A 19839-nucleotide genomic window follows, 5' to 3' on the forward strand; every position below is an offset into this window, starting at 1 on the left:
AGAAGGTACATGGCAGTGTGAGAAGGTGCAGGGTGAGGTGGATGTAATTTGACAGGGATAGCATCAGAGAATCATGGCTAGAGATGTGCAGGGTCAGTCTGGGTGGAGAGCGAGAGCAAGAGAGAAAGAGAGACAGACAGACAGAAAGGGAAGCTACAGAGTTCCTAGCATGGAAGGTGTGAAAGATAAATACCTAAGTATATTATAATTATGACAGAGAGACGGAGAGAGAGAGAGAGAGATGGAGAGACAAACAATGAAGAGATAGAGAGAGAGCAGGAGACTACATGGGTTTGGGGTAAGTCTGCAGGAGGACAGAAGATAGATTGATGGGGTGGCTGCAGAGTTGGGGGGGACAGAAGATACAAAGAAGGGGCTGTATGAGATAAAGAGAGACAAAAAGATGGGGAAGGAGAGAGAGGAGACTGGAAGAGGTGGGGGGCTGGGTTAGGAGCAATTGGAGAGGAAGGCTGTGATTTCTCGACCCATCGATGGAAAGAATACTCAGCTAAGCAGGAGACAGGAAAACTGGAAATCACTAAGCTAATGTATTCCTTGCAAATGAGTGTGGAATCTCTCATTTACAGCTGCATATGTTCAGGTGTGAATATATACAGGGAGTTGGGGTGGAATGTAATGGATTCTATTGTAATGAACACTTTGCCAATTGTTCAATTTAAATCTGAGATGGAGATTTGAAATGGTCTGGAAAGGTTGGTAAGGCTGGCTAAAATCCTCGAGCGTTGTTCAAATACAATAGAAACACACTACCTGGGACCACATCAGTCTGTGGAACGGCTGTTGTTCACCAATGCCTGTTGTGCCAATTTAAATAATGTGTGGCCTAAGAAATGAATGCTGTCAATAGGTTTTGTGGCTTTACATTTAGTGGAAGGTAAATAGTTATTGAGGATATTGTTGAATTCTTTCAATTCTACCTCTGTGTAATTCTAAGTACCCAATAAGTCAACACAGATGCAAAAGTAAATGAGTTAGTGACAATCATGGAATCTCTTCAGTGTGGAAGTAGGCCATTCAGTCCACATTGCCCCAATGAAGAGCACCCCCTTTACGTAACCTCACATTTCCCATAGTGAATCTGCACATCGCTGGACAATATGGGAAATTCAACATGGTCAATCCACCCAACCTGCAAACCTTTGAACTGTGGGAGGAACCAGAACACCAAGAAGAAACCCCCGCCAACACAGGATGAACATGCAAACTCCACACAGATAGCCACCCAAGGGTGGAATTGAACCTAGGTCCCTGCCATGGAATTCAGCAGTGCTAACCATTGAGCCACCAAGTCAATGAACAAGCACCTCCCAATAACATGTCTCAATGGCTAATCTCAAGAAGAGCCTCAGATTCCAATTCTGCAGGATGTGAGGCTCAGGGCTAAAGGTTTGGGTAGTAAGGGGCCCAGGAACAGTCGAAGCCTCAGGTCCCTGATTTCTCTCCTGAACACAGACTATTTTCAGGCGTAGCAGCATCTGAAAAAGGGCATGTGAACTAAGTGGGTTGGGCACTGTTTGTCAGAATGGTTTGTTCTGACCTGAAGGCATTCTTTAGAATGTTAATCTCTGCTTTCGCCTCGCTCATTGACTTGTATGCATTTGTACATTTTCTGTTACTACTGTTTCAGATTTTGGATCCTTGGCTCCTTAATTCTTCATCATTGCAACATTATAATTGGAGGCAACTTACAAGCAAGGTGAAAAGAGGAAATCTAAATATTCTCTTCTGTAAACGCAACCTTCTGCGTCTTATCTCCTTACCCCAAGATTCAAAGCATTCAGAAGGGCTGCATTGTCCATCCATCTGGATACTTTGGGTTTGGCTATTCAATGAGATGGATTCTTAGAGGAAATGTCCTCCTATTTGTATAGTGTGAATGACAAAACTAGCTTAAAATAGTCACACTTACATAGCAATCCAAAAATCACCAGAGCGATGAAGATATGAACCAATAATGTGACGATGAATCGGAAGAGTGCCACCATAATGAAGGAGAGGACTGTGGAATAAGACAGAAAGGGTCATTATAATTAATACAATAGCTGAACACTGAGGATGCTGGAAATCTGAATTGGAAAAGAAAATGCTGGAGAAACTCAGCAGGTCCAGCAGCACCTGTGGACTGAGAAACAGGATTTCAAGTCCAAAATGACTTTTTATAACATATCAGATTTCAAAATGTTAACTGTCTTTCTCCCTCTACAAATGTTGCTCGACCTGCTGAGCTTCTCCGGCATTTTGATTTTATTTCATTATGATTGACATTAGAATGTTAAAGCATTCAAACAAGTTTGCATTTAATTTCAGTAGGAGAAAGTGAGGAATGCAGATGCTGGAGATCAGAGCTGAAAATGTGTTGCTGGAAAAGCGCAGTAGGTCAGGCAGCATCCAAGGAGCAGGAGAATCGACGTTTCGGGCATGAGCCCTTCTTCAGGAATGAGGAAGGTGTGCCAAGCAAGCTAAGATAAAAGGTAGGGAGGAAGGACTTGGGGGAGGGGCGTTAGAAATGCGAAAGGTGGAAGGAGGTAAAGGTGAGGGTGATAGGCCGGAGTGGGGGTGGGGACGGAGAGGTCAGGAAGAAGATTGCAGTTTAGGAAGATTAGTTTAGATTACTTACAGTGTGGAAACAGGCCCAACAAGTCCACACTGACCCACCGAAGCGCAACCCACCCATACTCCTACGTTTACCCCTTTACCTAACACTACAGACAATTTAGCATGGCCAATTCACCTAACCTGCACATCTTTGGACTGTGGGAGGAAACCGGAGCACCCGGAGAAAACCCACGCAGACACGGGGAGAATGTGCAAACGCCACACAGACAGTTGCCTGAGTCGGGAACTGAACCCGGGTCTCTGGCGCTGTGAGGCAGCAGTGCTAACCACTGTGCCACCATGCCACCCACATGGTGGTGCTGAGTTCGAGGGTTGGGACTGAGACAAGGTGGGGGGAGGGGAAATGAGGAAATTGGAGAAATCTGAGTTCATCCCTTGTGGTTGGAGGGTTCCTAGGTGGAAGATGAGGCGCTCTTCCTCCAGCTGTCGTGTTGCTATGGTCTGGCGATGGAGGAGTCCAAGGACCTGCATGTCCTTAATTTCAGTAAAAAACTAAATGCCAGGGGTGGCATGGTGGCTCAGTGGTTATCAGTGTTGCCTCACAGCTCCTGGGTCCCAGCTTTGCTTCCAGCCTTGAGTGACTGTGTGGAGTTTGCACATTCTCCCCGTGTCTGTGTGGGTTTCCTCCGGGTGCTCAGGTGAATTGGCCATGCTAAATTGTCCATGGATGTTAGGTGCATTAGTCGGGGGGGTCGGGTGTGGGTTACTTTTCGGTGGGTCGGTGTGGACTTGTTGGGCTGAAGGGCCTGTTTCCATACTGTAGGTAATCTAATCTAATATTTTCTAATCTTTACCCCACACCTATTTTTTTTCTTAAAACAGTTCATAATTACTTTGGTGCTTCACTCCAAATTTTAAGGTTAAATCAGTTCAGGTTTTAACTGTCCCATTTCCCACCTTTCGTCCTCCGAAGAGAATCAGCTTTGTGCTTGCTGGTTGGTGAATCACAAACAGTTTCAGGATGTGAGTCCGTGTCCACTAACTGTGGGCACAGAATCATTGAGGGTAATTGTAACCATGGTCACCAGATGAATTAAGATTAGAGGAAAGGGTAATTGTGAGATTGAGGGACACTCAGCTCCCTAACATCCATCCTCCAGCTGGTAATAAAGGTTAAGATAACTCCAAGTGTATGAATCTACTTGAAGACATTAACATGTTAAAGCTCTTTATCCAGAAGGTTAATTTCTGAATGAACCATGGTGACTCAGCTCAGTTTATGTTCATATTCCATACAGGGTGACTTGTCCCAGTCTGAATTAGTAGAGGCCAAATTTAAGAAAGGGACTTCTCTCTGCAATGTTTGTTGCCTCATTACTTGTCCAAACAATGACCATTCACATTTATATAGTGCCTTTTACCTCTTCCCCCACCCCCCCAACAAAGTGTTCTTTGAAGTATGATCAGACCATCATAAACTTCATGTATTCAAGACGCGGCTAGAAATAGCACTTGGGGTGAATGGGATTTAAGGTTATGGGGAGAAAGCAGGATTCAGCTATTATGTTGGATGATCAGTCATGATCGTTATGAGGGGCAGAGCAGGTTCAAAGGGCTGAACGGCCTCTTTCTGCTCCTATCTTCTATGTTTATAAGGCACTGGGCCAAAGGAGGATACATTAAAAAGGCAGCCATAAAATCTGTATAATGTGTTTTGATGAGTGTCACAGAAGGAGAGAAGTGAATTGGCTTCACAAATGATCCTTAAAATGATATGTAAGTTAGTTACTTGGAGACATGTGGAAATTCACAGAAACACTGATGCGATCTTTATAGGTGAAGGTAAAGTTGCCATAGTCCTACCAATCATAGGACTGCTCTCTCATTAGTGAGAGATAACCTGAGGTAGTTAACCTGAGGGTTATCACATCTCAGGCAAGGGGAGTGGTTCACAGTAACCTCATCTGGTGCAGAAACTGAATCCACACTCTTCGCCACACTCTATATTACAGCCAAGTCACCAAGCCATCAAGTTAACTGACCCCATGTGATCTTTATACCTGTTTGGAGACACAGCAGGGGAAAAGCTAGGTCAACTGACACTGTCGAGAATTTATAACCTTATTTCAGTAATGATTTTTTTTTAACCAGAAGGGGGAGCAGTTTTTTTAAAAATCTAAATGCTCTGGGCTGGACAAACAGCAATTTAGATTAGATTCCCTACAGTGTGGAAACAGGCCCTTCGGCCCAACTAGTCCCTACCGACCCTCCAAAGAGTAACCCACCCAGACCCATCTCCCTCTGACTAATGCACCTAACACTACAGGCAATTTAGCATGGCCAATTCACCTGACCTGCACATCTTTGGACTGTGGGAGGAAACTGGAACACCCAGAGGAAACCCACGCAGACACGGGGAGAACGTGCAAACTCCACACAGACCTTCGGCCCGAGGTTGGAATCAAACCTGGGACCCTGGTGCTGTGAGGCAGCAGTGCTAACCACTGAGCCACCGTGCATTGGAATTGTAAAGTAAGAGCTGCAACACACCACATCAATCTGATCTGAAGCCCATCATGCTGCCTAATACAACAGGACCTTCACAAACAATCTTTTAATGAACAGGTTCAACAGTTTTTTTTTAACAGTTTTATCTAATAACTTTTGCAGTTTCAAACATTTCTTTGGTTTCTCATTGGGCAGATCATTAGAATGCAACATGACTCAACAGAACCTACATGGTACATTTCTGTCTCAATTGTTGATTGGTCACTATGCACAGGATATAGTTAACACAGCTTTCCCTACTCTCTACATGTTTCCATTTCCTAAACAGACAAAGGATAATCTTCTATAAATTTATATTTATTTATAAATTTATAATCTTCTATAAAGGATTCAGAAAATATTTACAAGGATGTTGCTAGGGTTGGAGGATTTGAACTACAAGGAGAGGCTGAATAGGCTGGAGCTGTTTTCCCTGGAGCATTGGAGGTTGAGGTTGACCTTATAGAGGTTTATAAAATTATGAGGGGCATGGATAGGATAAATAGACAAGGTCTTTTCCCTGGGGTGGGCAAGTCCAGAACTAAAGGACTTCGGTTTAGGGTGAGAGGGGAAAGATATAGAAGGGACCTAAGGGGCAACTTTTTCATGTATGGAATGAGCTGCCAGAGGAAGTGGTGGAAGCTAGTACAATTACAGCATTTAAAAGGCATCTGGATGGTTATATAATTAGGAAGGTTTTAGAGGAATAAGGGCCAAGTGCTGGCAAATGTATTTAGGTTATGTTAAGATATCCAGTTGGCACGGATGAGTTGAACTGAAGGGCCAGTTTCCGTGCTGTATATCTCTATGACTCTAAGTACTTCTATATTTTTTCAGTCCTTAGTAGGTGACAACCATTACCTACGGCGAAAACGCAGAGTCCCACGATGTATTCTTTGTTCGCCATAACGCCACCAATGATGCGTTGGAAAAAATCACTTTCCTTGACCACGTTAATAAGGACAGTGAGAAAATGAGAGTAACAGGCAGGGCTCTGAGGAACACAGCGACTGAAGAGGGGGAATGATTTGCTGAAAGAGAAAAAACAATTACTTTGTAAATAACATCAAGAAAGGATAAATGTATCGAGGAATGTCGGTCAGAAAACGGCCCTTCAGCCCATCAAGTCTGTGCCAGTCAAAAATAACCCCCCTAACTATTCTAATACCATTTTCTAGCACTTAGCTCATAGTCCTGCATTCTTGGTATCACAAGTGCACATATAAATACGTCTTAAATGTTGAGGGTTTCTGCTTGTACCACCCTCACCGGCAGCGAGTCCAGCTTCCCACCCATCCTTTGGGTGAAGAAAAATGTTTCCTCACATCCCCTCTAAACCTCCTGCCCCTGACCTTAAACCTGTGTCCTGGTTATTAATCCTTCCACCTTGGGATAAATGCCTTCCAGTCTCTACTCGATCGATGCCCTCCATAATTTTATACATCTCAATCGCATCCGACCTCCAAACTTCCATCACCTGACACCCTGCCTGCACCCACCACAATCCCCAACCCCACACCCACCTCCTTGCACCCACCTCCTTGCACCCACCCCAGCCACACTTACCTGCATCCACCCCATCCCCAACCCCACACCCATCCTAGCCCCACCCCCCTGCACCCACCCCAACCCCACCTACCTGCACCCACTCCAGCCCAACCCCCACCCCTGCACCCAGCCCTGCACTCACCCCCTGCATCCAGGCCCTCTACCCATCCCTGCACTCACCATCACACCCACCCCCTACACCCAACAGCCCCTGCACCACCCCAGCCCAAGCCCCACAATCACCCCAGATCCACCTCCCACACCCACTCCCCCTGCACTCACCCCCACACCCATCCTCTGCAACTACCCCTGCACCTACTCCTGCACTCAGCCTCTGCACCCACCTCATACACCCACCACCCACACCCACCCCGCACTCTCCCCAGTCCCACCCGCACTCCATCTCTCTGCACCCACCCCACACCCCCCGCCAACTCAGTTTCCTGTGCTCCAAGGAAAACAACCCCATCTATCTAATCTCTCTTCATAACTTACACTCTCCAGCCCTGGCAACATCCTGGTAAATCTGCTATGCACTCTCTCCACTGTAATCACATCTCTCCAATAATGTGCATTCAAGAATTACACACAATAATCAAGTTGAGGCATAATCCACACCTTATACAGTTCCAGCATAACACCCCCTGCCCTTAAACTCTACGCTTCAGCTAATAAAGACTAACATCCTCGTAAGAAATTTGATAAATTTGCTTTAGTATGGCGTCTCTCATCATGTCTCAATGTGTCTCAGCAGTACTTGTTTTGATGTGCAGTCTGTTGGTTTGTGGGAAATTGCCTAATGAGCACATTAAGTTCCACAAGCATGAGTGAGCTAAGTGACCAGAGAATCTATCTCATCGTGTTGGTTGCAGGATAACTATTTATCAGGGCAGTTGTGTTATGGCGTCCTTTACATTCCCGAGAGGATTAGCAGGAGCACAGTCTAAAATCAAGTTCAAAGATGATACCCTCAGACTGTGCAGAACTCCCTCAGCACCGCACTGAAGTGTCAGCCTGAATTATGTGCTTGATTTTCTGCAGTAAGATTTGCATGGCAACTTCAGGCTCAGAGATGAGTGAGCTACCCACTGAACCGATATCGAAGGCCAATACCGTTTATTTCCATTACAAATCTATTGTATTTTTGTTTAAGAAAGAACCCAAACTTGGTTGATAACAACATATTTCAAATGACTGCATACTTCTAGATTTCTGTCTCAGAACATACTATTCTAATGAATGTGCAGTGAATTATGATTCTTGGAAAATGCCAAAATAAATAACTCTGTTCAACGTTTTGCTGTAATTATTTAGCAGGGTGACACAACAACTGCAGTTCCCCTGTACAAAAGATCATTGAGAACATTTCCCTGCTAATTGACAACTGACTGTCAATAACTCATTATTACAGATGTATAATGTCAAATAAATTCAAAAAGATAGAATCATGGAGGAACATACTGAGGTACAACTAAATTTGTGGCTTTAACTTGTCTAGGCTGGACGCGTTTTTTTGAACTGTAAACAAACCATGATTATGAACTATAAATGATGAATAATCTCACCTTGGAGGGACTGGTAACTGGGGACAGAGGTGAGCTGCTTTTGAAGGTTTGGTGTAGTCGGAAATGTTTAAACTGTACACACACAAATAGGAACCTAAACAGCAGAACAAACATCAGTTTAATCAGACCTGACTTCAAAGATTGGGATCAGAAACTCAGTTCAAGGAGCAGTATTTAGTTGTTCGATTACAAAAAGACAACCATGTTGCAATTTTTCTTGTCTGCACATGCCTTTGACAGAGCTGTGCTGCTCAATTCCACTCATGTTATTGCACAATGAATCACAGATTACACTGGAAATAACATACCTTCAGAATCCTCCATACCACCAAACAGATGTGCACATTTATATTAAATATACATACATGCACTTTTATCTTCCTTCAGGACATGTGGGCATCGAATTAATTGCCTGTTCCTAGTTGCCCTTGAGAAGGTGGTGGTGAGCTGCTTTCTTGAACCACTGTAGGCAGCCCAACAGTGCTGTTAGGGAGCAAGTGCAGGATTTTGACTCTCAGGAAGTACAATATATTTCCAAGTCAGGATGGTGAGTGGCCCCTACAGGAACTTGAAGATCATGGTGTTCCCATGTATCCGCTCCCTCATACTTTTAGATTGCGGTGGTCATGGGTTTGGTATGTGCTACAGAGCCTAGATGACTATCTACAGAGCACCTTGTTGATGGTACACTGAGTATCAGTGGTGGAGGGAGTGGATGTTTGTGGATGTCATGTCATTTAAACAGCTGCTTTGCTCTGGATAGTGTCAAGCATTGAGTGTTGTTGTCCATCCAGGCAAGTGGGGAGCATTCCATCAGCCTTCAGACTTATGTTCTGCAGATGGTGGACAGGTTTTGGGAAATTAAGAGGTGAGTTACTCATCGCAGGATTCCTGTATGAATCACAAGCCATTCCAACCAATTTCTTAAACAGTTTGAAAGCACCCACTTTAAAGTGATAGGAGGAATAAGTATGATTGGATTTATCTTCAATACTGTGCAAAAAATGAACACATTAAATATAGATCACTGGTATCAGATTTAGTTTTGATGGGGGTCTGGAAGGACACTTGTTGTCAGATTCTGGATTAGTGGTGCTGGAAGAGCACAGCAGTTCAGGCAGCATCCAAGGAGCAGCGGAATCGACATTTCGGGCAAAAGCCCTTCATCAAGTCATTCAAACGTTGAAGAAGGCCATTCAGCCCACACAGGCTCTTGTCTGATGAGAAGCATCATGGAGCCACAACATTGCACAGATGGGGGCCTTTTTAAGTTTTCATTCCATTTCTATGTCTCACTCACTCATTAATTGTCATACTGAGACAGACGTTATATAGGAAACAAAATGGGCTGAATCTGTAAGATCTGTTTGAAATCTGACTTTCTCTCTTCCTCATTGAAATCTTTAAGCTCTTCAAATTCAAATCGACTGTTGATTTGATAAACAAAATCTATTTTTCTTTTGATTCAATAAATTAAGAATGAAACGAGTACAATTATTATTAACAGCAATGACTGCAATTCCCAAATGCTCACCAGGATGTGGCGCTGTTCTATTGTGATTTGATTTTCATTTGAAACATTTGCTACAATTTTATGTCTGGTTGAATAGGGCATTACAAGAAAAACAACCTGAACCTATGTTGGTTAAAGGTCACTTACGAGTTACCATGACTACAGAACATAGATGCTGTCTTGTCCAGCAGCAATGTAGTGAATACAAAGTATAAAACATGTACGTCCCCACTTTTAAGTGGCATCACTGGGTAAACATCACAATTCATGAGGTAACTTCACTCTCTTCAGAAGGATCAGGTCTGCATCTTGTTACTTCTTTACCTCTGACTATTGTTGTGCAAAGGCTACAGGACCCTAGACATTATGGAGTTGTTCCTGGTACAGAATGGAATTACGAGAAAGAGAAAAACGAATGTAAAGCTAGGAACAAGCCTGAAATCTAACCTGTGAATGTTAGGAATATGTACAGAGAAACCTGTGGAGTACAGCAAGGATCTTTAGGCAGGAGAACGTTTGGGATTGCCTTTCATAAATGTAACAGTAAGATGAGAAACAAAAACAGAAGTTGCTGGAAAAGATCAGCAGGTCTGGCAGCAGCTGTGCAGAGAAGTCAAAGTTAACGTTTCAGGTCCAGTGACCCTTCCTCAGAACAAATTAGAGCCTATTATATCTCTGAATACCATGCACTGAAATACTTATCATAATATGTATCAAGAGTGTTACAAAGACACTCAAATATAAATACTTGACCGTTCCTTTTCCTTGACCAGACTGTCTTGAGGTAAAAACAATGACTGCAGATGCTGGAAACCAGATTCTGGATCAGTGGTGCTGGAAGAGCACAGCAGTTCAGGCAGCATCCGAGGAGCAGTAAAATCGACATTTCGGGCAAAAGCCCTTCGTCAGGAATAAAGGCAGAGAGCCTGAAGCATGGAGAAATAAGCTAGAGGAGGGTGGGGGTGGGGAGAAAGTAGCGTAGAGTACAATGGGTGAGTGGGGGAGGGGATGAAGGTGATAGGTCAGGGAGGAGAGGGTGGGTGGATAGGTGGAAAAGAAGATAGGCAGGTCGGACAAGTCTGGACAAGTCATGGGGACAGTGCTAAGCTGGAAGTTGGGAACTAGGGTGAAGTGGGAGAAGGGGAAATGAGGAAAGTGTTGAAGTCCACATTGATGCCCTGGGGTTGAAGTGTTCCGAGGCGGAAGATGAGGCTTTCTTCCTCCAGGCGTCTGGTGGTGAGGGAGCGGCGGTGAAGGAGGCATAGGATCTCCATGTCCTCGGCAGAGTGGGAGGGGGAGTTGAAATATTGGGTCACAGGGTGGTGTGGTTGATTGGTGTGGGTGTCCCGGAGATATTCCCTAAAGCGCTCTGCCAGGAGGCGCCCAGTCTCCCCAATGTAGTGGAGACCGCATCGGGAGCAACGGATACAATAAATGATATTAGTGGACGTGCATATCATTTATTGTATCCATTGCTCCCGATGCGGTCTCCTCTACATTGGGGAGACTCGGCGCCTCCTAGCAGAGCACTTTAAGGAACATCTCCAGGGCACCTGCACCAATCAACCACACCTCCCCCTCCCACTCTGCCGAGGTCATGGAGGTCCTGGGCCTCCTTCACCACTGCTCCCTCACCACCAGACGCCTGTAGGGAGAAAGCCTCATCTTCTGCCTCGGAACACTTCAATCCCAGGGCATCAATGTGGACTTCATCAGTTTCCTCATTTCTCCTTCCCCCACCTCACCCTAGTTCTAAACATCCAGCTCAGCACTGTCCCCATGACTTGTCTTACCTGCCTAGCTCCTTTTCCACTTATCCACTCCACCCTCTCGTCCCTGACCTATCACCTTCATCCCCTCCCCCACTCACCCATTGTACTCTATGCTACTTTCTCCCCACCCCCACCCTCCTCTAGCTTATCTCTCCACACTTCAGGCTCACTGCCTTTATTCCTGATGAAGGGCTTTTGCTCAAAACGTCGATTTCGCTGCACTTTGGATGCTGCCTGAACTGCTGTGCTCTTCCAGCACCACTAATCCAGACTGTCTTGAACCAAAATTCAGGAATGTTGCATAAAGCTACACAACAAACATATCACCTAAGTATTTCCTCAACTCTGGCTGTAATGTGGCTCAATTAAAGAGTCCACTACCACTTTCCTAGTGGAAACAAAAGATGAGCAATAAAAACCCGGCCTCACCAGTGATGCCTAGGTTTAGAGAATGAATAATAAAGACGTCCATGGATGATGCTAACAGTAAAACTGTACTCCAAGGTGCTTGTGATGAAGTGTCAGACTGTGAAATCTTACTGGAGAATAATTCACCAGTTATTTAGACCAAAATGTCTAAATAGTTTTAATGGTGCAGGATGTTCAAGGAGATTCAGGACTGGTTCGCCTTTCAGACCTTGCAGTTTTATAAATTGATAGCATTATATTAGAACTGAAACAATTACTACACATAGCATGAACTAATTAACAGTGTGAGGTGAATGACACTCACCACAACATCTTTATGAAAGCTGTTTAAGTTAGATTGCTGGATCAATACAAGCAGCCTTCCAATGAGCTAACTTTAAGAACAAATATATTTTGAAAATATTTTCTGTTGTCCTTTGACGGCTCTGTTTTCCAAACTACAGACAAACACATCTTAATCCTGACAGAATTTTACTCAAAGACTGACAATTATATCAAGCTTACTAGCAGAGGTGGAGGTTGGGGCAAATACCATTGATAAATTTTAGGGGCATCCAGATAAGTACATAAGGGAGGAAGGTTAGATTGATAGAGTTGATAAGCAGAGGTGATATTAATGAGTAGGAAGAGGTCCATGGGATCAGTGGAATGATAGGTCTATGCTCCTGTGTAATTCTATGTAACTGTACTTACCATTGTACTGAGCAAAATGTTTCAGCTCTTCTAGATCATTCAGCTGCTCTTGAGGACACCGAGATACACAAATAGACAATGAATTTATTTTATGATTCTTAATGTCCAAATTGCAGGTGTTGAGAAAAAATACGTGCCTATATGGAAACAAAACACCTTGTTAGCATTAAAAAAAATAGCAATTTTTAAAATAAAATCTAGGTCAAGTGCAGAAGTAGTTTCTCGTTAGTGAATGACCATGTCAACACATGTTTGGTCGAATCCAACTATCGGTTCAATGGACACAAAGACATACTCGCTGACAGTGGTAACACCTCAACATGTCACACACTGGATAGATGTTCATACAAATGTACAGAGAGATTTCCTTTCCACTGGCTTAAACAATGTGGCTTCTGAAGGTCAGAATTTCTGTGAGCACAGCTTGGAGGAACTGCAGAGCAATAAATTGACTCTGGAAAGTTCAACTCACTCTCACGCTGAATGCCGGTCCAAGTTCCTCATGGTTACTGTTAGAGGATGGAAGAGCAGATGTGAGCCAGTGAAGAGCAACGTGGCTGATCTGACAATTCCAAATCCATGTTTCTGACCCTGTCCCATAATCCTCAATTTCCTCACTGATTACAAACCTACCTCAGTCTTGAATAATGTCGCAGCTTCCGGTTAAAAATTCCACAGATTCACCAGCCTCTGAGAAAAGATTCTTTTTTCTCATGTCTGTTCTAATTGGGTGCTCCCTTACCCTCTGGTCCTGGTCACTCTCACAGGGAAGAACGTGACCCACTGCCCCAGATATTCCCAGCAACCTCCCAGTCAAATATTCACCAGGTCCAAATCTGCTTAGCTTCTGGGGTCACATGAGATTTGACATTTTCCACACTAGAGGAAATTTAGTTCTAACATGAAACATTTTACCTTTCATCTGTTCAACCATTGTGGACCGTCAGAATTAAAATATTCAGACAGAGGATTATTCTACATGATGGTAATTTGTGTACTGGGAAATCTAACTGAAGGCACAAGACAGTAATTGGGGTGGGGGTGGGGTGGAAGAGAGCAAAATTACTTTATCTGTCAGCAGCAGGAAGTAGCAGATTATCTCCCATTCAGGACACATTACACATTGAGTTCCTTCTCTAAACCATTCTACTGAGGCAGGGGACAGGTTTTACTAATCAGAGCCAGTGAAAAAGAGTGGCTGGTCATCTAGTGGCATTTCACATGTAAACCCCAGCATCCACATTGCAGACTAATTCCTCTTGGTCTCATTGCGCTGCTAAAGAACATTAACTGTGTCAGCTGAGGTCAGAGAAACGTTAACTTTTATTCAAGAACAGTCAGCAAGATCATGTCATGTGATTCTCCTGCCAAAGTTGGCAACCCTCATATTTTCCCATATGCTACATTTTTGTCAATTCATGTGCCTACCTATATCCCTTTGCAGAGCTTTTGTGTTCCCCTCACAACTTGCTTCCCTACCTATCTTCATCTCATCACTAAATTTGGCTACAATACACTCATGCGGTTCCTTCAACAAGTGAGTAATGTAGACTGCAAATATTTGAGGGCCCAGCAATGCTCCCAGTGACACTCCGCAGTTACAGCAAAGTGAAAATGATGCAGTTCCCCCTATTTATTTCCTGTAAATTAGCCAATCCTCGATCATGCTAATACAACTCCCATGCTAATATGGTCTTCTCTTGTATAACAATCTTTTATGTGGAATTTTATCAAATAACGTTTGAACTCCAAATACACAACGTAATAACTCAGGAAGCCTCTTTGGAAAAGAATATCACTTATCATTGAACAGCAAAATACAACCACCATTGTGTTGTACAAAGCTTGGTTCCAGCCTGGGACAGAGAGATTTGCAGACCCATCCCTGGGTCTGCTTTATACTAGATACCAGATTACTTACAGTGTGGAAACAGGCCCTTTGGCCCAACATGTTCACACCGAACCTCCGAAAAGCAACCCACCCAGACCCATTCCCCTACATTTACTCCTTCACTTAATACTATGGGCAATTTAGCATGGCCAATTCACCTAACATGCACATCTTCGGACTGTGGGGGGAAACCGGAGCACCCGGAGGAAACCCACACAGACACGGGGAGAACGTGCAAACTCCACACAGACAGTTGCCTGAGGCAGGAATTGAACCCGGGTCTCTGGCGCTGTGAGGCAGCAGTTCTAACTAATGTGCCACCCACAAGGGCTCAGGTGATGAGTTCCAATTGGGCCAGCCATTACCTGTTACCAAGGGAACTCATATCAACAAGCTCCACAGAGAAAGATTAAATAGCGATTCTCCATGGACTTTCTGGGGTTATCACACACTACATCCTCTTTATCCTCCATGCTAGTTATATCCTCTCAATTAATTTCATTCCATGGTTACGATTCCACGATTTCTCTTCCATGATGGCTACTTGACTTTATTATGATTTTCATTTCCTTTATAATAAATTCTAGCATTTTCCCAATGATGGACTTCAGGCTTACTTGGCCTATAGTTTCCTGCTTTTTGCCTCCCTTTTGTAATAAAAGGTATTGTATTCATAGTTTCTCAAATCTCTAGTGAATTCTGCAAGATTATACCCAATGGATCCACCTTCATTGCAGCCATTTATTTTAAGATACAAGGATGCACATTCATGAGACTTGTCGATGTTCAGTCCCATTAGTTTCTCAGTACTTTTTCATTAGTGATAGTGATTACTTTAGATTCCTTACTCCATTTTGATTTTCCACAATACTTGGGATGTCTTTATTATGTTCTGCTGTTATGTTGAATTATGCTCCGATAAGTCCTTGGTAGGACTATTGAAATGCCATCTTTGGATGACAATGACCAGTGGGTGTGGGAACATGAAGGTGATAGAGACAGCTGGTGTGCAGCAACAAGGAAAGCAACCCACGTGTTTGAAGCGACCAGACCCAAGGGGTGCTGACAAATACTTCAGTAATAGGAGGAATCGGGTTGTACTAGAGCCTTTTCAAACCAGGCGTTCCCGTGGCCTAACATCTCAAGGCCCCACAGACCAAGAACTGGTACTTTCAGGCACTTTAGATCTTGTCAACTGCTGCACAGATAGGCTTCCCATGATCATTACCTGTGAATAATCTATTATGATACTGTATTATTAAAGAGCTAGTCATTTATGAACTGATCTTGCGTGTCTAAACAAAATTAGGAAACAAAAGAAAAGTTAGCATTTATTTTGCATTTTTGTGACTACTGGACACCAACAATGTTTATCTAAGTGTAGTCCTTGTTGTAATGTAGGTAACATGACACCCAACATGCACATAGATGGCTTTCTACATACAGATATGTGATAATGACCAGAAATCCATTTCTTGTGATGTGGTGTTTAATATTGACGAGGCTGCCAAGGATTAACTCCTGGCAGATGGGGTCTTCGTTCCTTGACAGTGAAGCACTCCCTCAGTATTGCCCTGGGGTGTAGACTTTGATATTTATGCTCAAGACCTTCAGTAAAATTTGAGTCTTGTGATTCTGCAGAATCTAGCTGATTACACTTCTAGCGCTTAATTTGACTAAAAAGTCGTATAGGAGGTGACAACAGGCAAAAACAAAAGCTTTGAAGCCTTGCTTGATTGGCTTACAACTTGGCATGGTATCTCCCAGTTTTTCATGAATCGGTGCTAATGTGTTCCCTCCAATTTCACCATTGGTTAAAAGTGAATTTGAGCTACTCATTTGGTCAGTTTGTCTTGAATCAACCATCCATTTTGTGGACTTGTAAAGTGCAATATTTCGAAAAGGTAATTTGATACAATACATATACAGTACATGTACCCTGATAAATCATTTAAAAGGTACCCACTTCCTGGTGGTCATGTCTTGCCCCGACAATGAAGCTCCTTTAATCGGAGAGTTTTTCTTTCCACAAATGTTTCCAAAGCTGTCATACCCAAAGATGAGTCTTTCCGCAGAACCTACTGTCACAGAATAGCCAGCTATAAATATCTGGGTGGAGAGATAAAACAACCAGCCCACTGTCAGTAAAGAGAAAAAAAAATCATTGTTGTTCAACAGACACTTAGAGCTCCAAATAAAGTTCCAAAATATTTTATACCTTCTTTCTCACTTCTTATTAGAGTTCTGTAAATTAACTCGCCCTGCCTTACTCTCTCCAACTCCACCACCACGTCCCCCCACTCCCTCAATGGACTGGCCAATAATGCCAGTGATACCAACACAAAGGAATTTAAAAATCAAATGGATTAGTTGGAATTCTAAATCATAATTATGCAGATAAATATGACAGCCAAACTGTAAAGTCGAACAAACAACAATTGAGATAGATGAGCAGCACTTTATTTTTGCTGGTGTTTTTGAGGAGGAAGACTTGTCTAGGACTGACAGACCTCCCTGCTCTTACTGTTAGAATGTCTGGATGACAAGGTAGCTTCTACCCTTCTGTGGTGAACCAAGAATTGGCAACATCTGCAAATAACTCATGAGTTCTGCAAATTCCTTTAAGTATTAAAAGCTCCTCCTTTTAGTGTCAAATTCTTCAAACTACATTTACTTTTGACAAAGGGACTCGAGACTTATAAATAAACCTCATCTTCTGGCTCAGCTGTAGTGCATTAGCCCACCTAACCACTGGGAACCATCGGCAACATGATTCCAATACAGCACAGTTTAACAAGCATTCAAAGGGGTGTGTGTGTGTGTGTGTGTGTGTGTGTGTGAGAGAGAGAGAGAAATGGAATTTTACTGCGGTGCCTTGACCTATGTCCTGAGACAAAAGGGAGTCATTGTACAAAGCTGAAAAATGTACTAGTTTCACTGGAATTCTGTGGTTGATAATGTTTGGGAATGCAGACGTTGAAATATACAAATGGCACAAACCCCCTCCTGATCTCATAACACACAATGCTGTTTGCAGTGCTTGATTCTAGGGACATCTAGCAATCTTTTACACATTGCGTAATAAATTTAGGGAAATACATTATATAATGTACATCCTCATTTTCAGGAGATGATAATATAGCTGTTAATATTTGTACACCTACATTTCTAATGAATGGTAGAATTGCCCACAAGTACTAGGCACAATCAGCCACCACCTTGTATTTCAATCCACCATCTTGCTTTAGTTGTCCCAAGGCCAATGACTGTATGGGAAAATTGTTAAAGATGAATTATAGAGTCAACAGCATGGAAACAGACCTTTCAATCCAACTATGTCGTGTCAACCAATCTAGTCCCATATGACAGCAATTGACCCATATTCTCTAACCCCTTCCTGTTCATGTAACCATCCAGATTCTTTTTAAATGCTACAGTTGTACCCACCTTCATCACCTCCTCTGGCAGCTCGGTCCATACACGCACCACCCTCTGCATGAAAAAGTTAGCCCTCACAATAATAGAATCCCTAAAGTATGTAAGCAGGCCATTCAGCCAATTGAATCCACACTGATTCTGTGAAAAACATCCCACCCAGCCCTCTACTCATGCGTTTCCCATGGCCAGTGCACGTAGCCTTTGCACTGTGGGAAGAAACTGGAGTACCCAAAGGAAATCCACAGAGACACGGGGAGAATGTGCGAACTCCACACAGATATGCACCCAAGGGTGGAATTGAACCCAGGTCCTCAATGCTAACCACTGAGTCATTGTACCTTCCTAAAGAGTCTTAGCTGAATGTATATTGTAATAAATGAATCAAACAAATATAGAGTCAGTTTGAAGGTGTAGTTCTCTTTAAGCTTTAAGTGGAATTAAAGGAAACATAACAGGAATGTTTCCAGAAGCAGCAACTTTAAACTACCAGAGAACTTTAATGTCAAAAACATTCAGGTACACCACAGATGAGCTACTCTGCGTAGCCATGAGTTGTGCTAGTGAGCTGTGCACTTGCTTAAGGATAAAGAGTCACAAAAAATTGCAATTTACTAACTTTCCATGCACTTGTTTGATTTTTTTCAAAATGAAATAAAACAGATCCCCTTCAAAAATAGAAGATTTCCTGGGTAGCTCATTGGAATGTGAAACCAATTAGTTTAATTGTGAAGTCAACCATACATCAGTAAATGGTGACTGCAATCTGTGCCTGGTCTTTGGAGATACTTATGCTTGTTTCTTATTCTGTATAGAAGGGTGGTTGACCTTATAATAAGCAGAACATGGAGTAGACAGTTCAAGCCCATAGTGATAAGATATACGTAGCGTACCACAGATTCATTTTCAGTCATACTACTTTTCAATTTTGTATTTATAATGTTTTTGAGGAGGGCCATTAAGAAGAAGAAAATTTAGATCAGGCTTGATTGTACCCCACAATGACTCTCTGTACCTAATTAGCTCAGCATACTGAGAACAGTCAGATACCTCACACATCCATTCCTTTGTGAGTAACCTGATGGAAAAAATTAACAACGGGAACCAAAGAGCTTTAAGAATACTAGCTATGCTAAGACCTCAAGTGGGTAAGTCATTGACCCAAGGGCTGCATCATCCAAAGCTGAATGTTGTAATTTACCTTTTAGACACTGGCTCCATTTTTAGTAGCCTCAGGATAATGACTTTCTCATAGGATATGGTTTGAGTTTATAAAGTATAGGTCATATTCTAAGAATAAAATAAGCAATCTGAGTGCAATAACACAGCAACTTAGTGGCAAATAATTAATTAAAGCAATAAGACATCTTGAAGTTTTAGCAAAACTTCTAACTATAAGGTGCTTTCCTTTTCTTCAAATTATTCGTAGGAATCAGCGATTGCCATTGCAATGCTGGATTGTAATGTTCAGTAATAATATAATAAACCAAACAGACTGGCTGCAAATACAGAATAGCCTCAAAAATCTTTCAATATATCAGTGACATAGTCCCTTAATTTTATGGGATTAGTTATTTCTTGGGTCCTTACCTAACACGGTGAATAGTGCATGTGAACTAAACTTACTTAATTAATGTTTCATCATATCCACAATGAATAAAAATTGACAAGGCAAATGTTTGAGAGTGATTGCTTTGCTTGGTCAGAAACCATTAGATTAATTCCCTCCCTCTCTTTCTCTCTCAAGAATTTCTGGTAATAAATAATGTTAATACTCCAAGCGCAAAAATGTAAACCCATTTAAACTGGATTTATTCATTTTTCTTCCATTTGTATAATTTGTTTGAAATTTAGGATGTGGTAATACAT

The 19839-nt window shown here is 42.6% G+C and overlaps 1 protein-coding gene across 2 annotated transcripts in view; it reads right to left on the reverse strand.

Moving 5' to 3' along the window:
* The window catches only part of LOC132818830 (choline transporter-like protein 3), a 91943-nt gene that overhangs the window by 49795 nt on the left and 22309 nt on the right, over positions 1 to 19839 (reverse strand). Inside the window, exons 3-7 of one of the 2 annotated variants that reach the window (XM_060829952.1) lie at positions 16502 to 16644; positions 12645 to 12781; positions 8238 to 8331; positions 5986 to 6155; positions 1931 to 2020 (exon numbers count right to left, since the gene is read on the reverse strand). In XM_060829952.1, the coding sequence (XP_060685935.1) occupies positions 1931 to 2020; positions 5986 to 6155; positions 8238 to 8331; positions 12645 to 12781; positions 16502 to 16644 (634 nt within the window). The remainder of the gene's footprint in view (positions 1 to 1930; positions 2021 to 5985; positions 6156 to 8237; positions 8332 to 12644; positions 12782 to 16501; positions 16645 to 19839) is intronic. The other variant, XM_060829953.1, reaches the window with a different exon arrangement.

This window comes from Hemiscyllium ocellatum, chromosome 9, assembly GCF_020745735.1.
Source record: "Hemiscyllium ocellatum isolate sHemOce1 chromosome 9, sHemOce1.pat.X.cur, whole genome shotgun sequence".
Lineage (NCBI taxonomy): Eukaryota > Metazoa > Chordata > Chondrichthyes > Orectolobiformes > Hemiscylliidae > Hemiscyllium > Hemiscyllium ocellatum.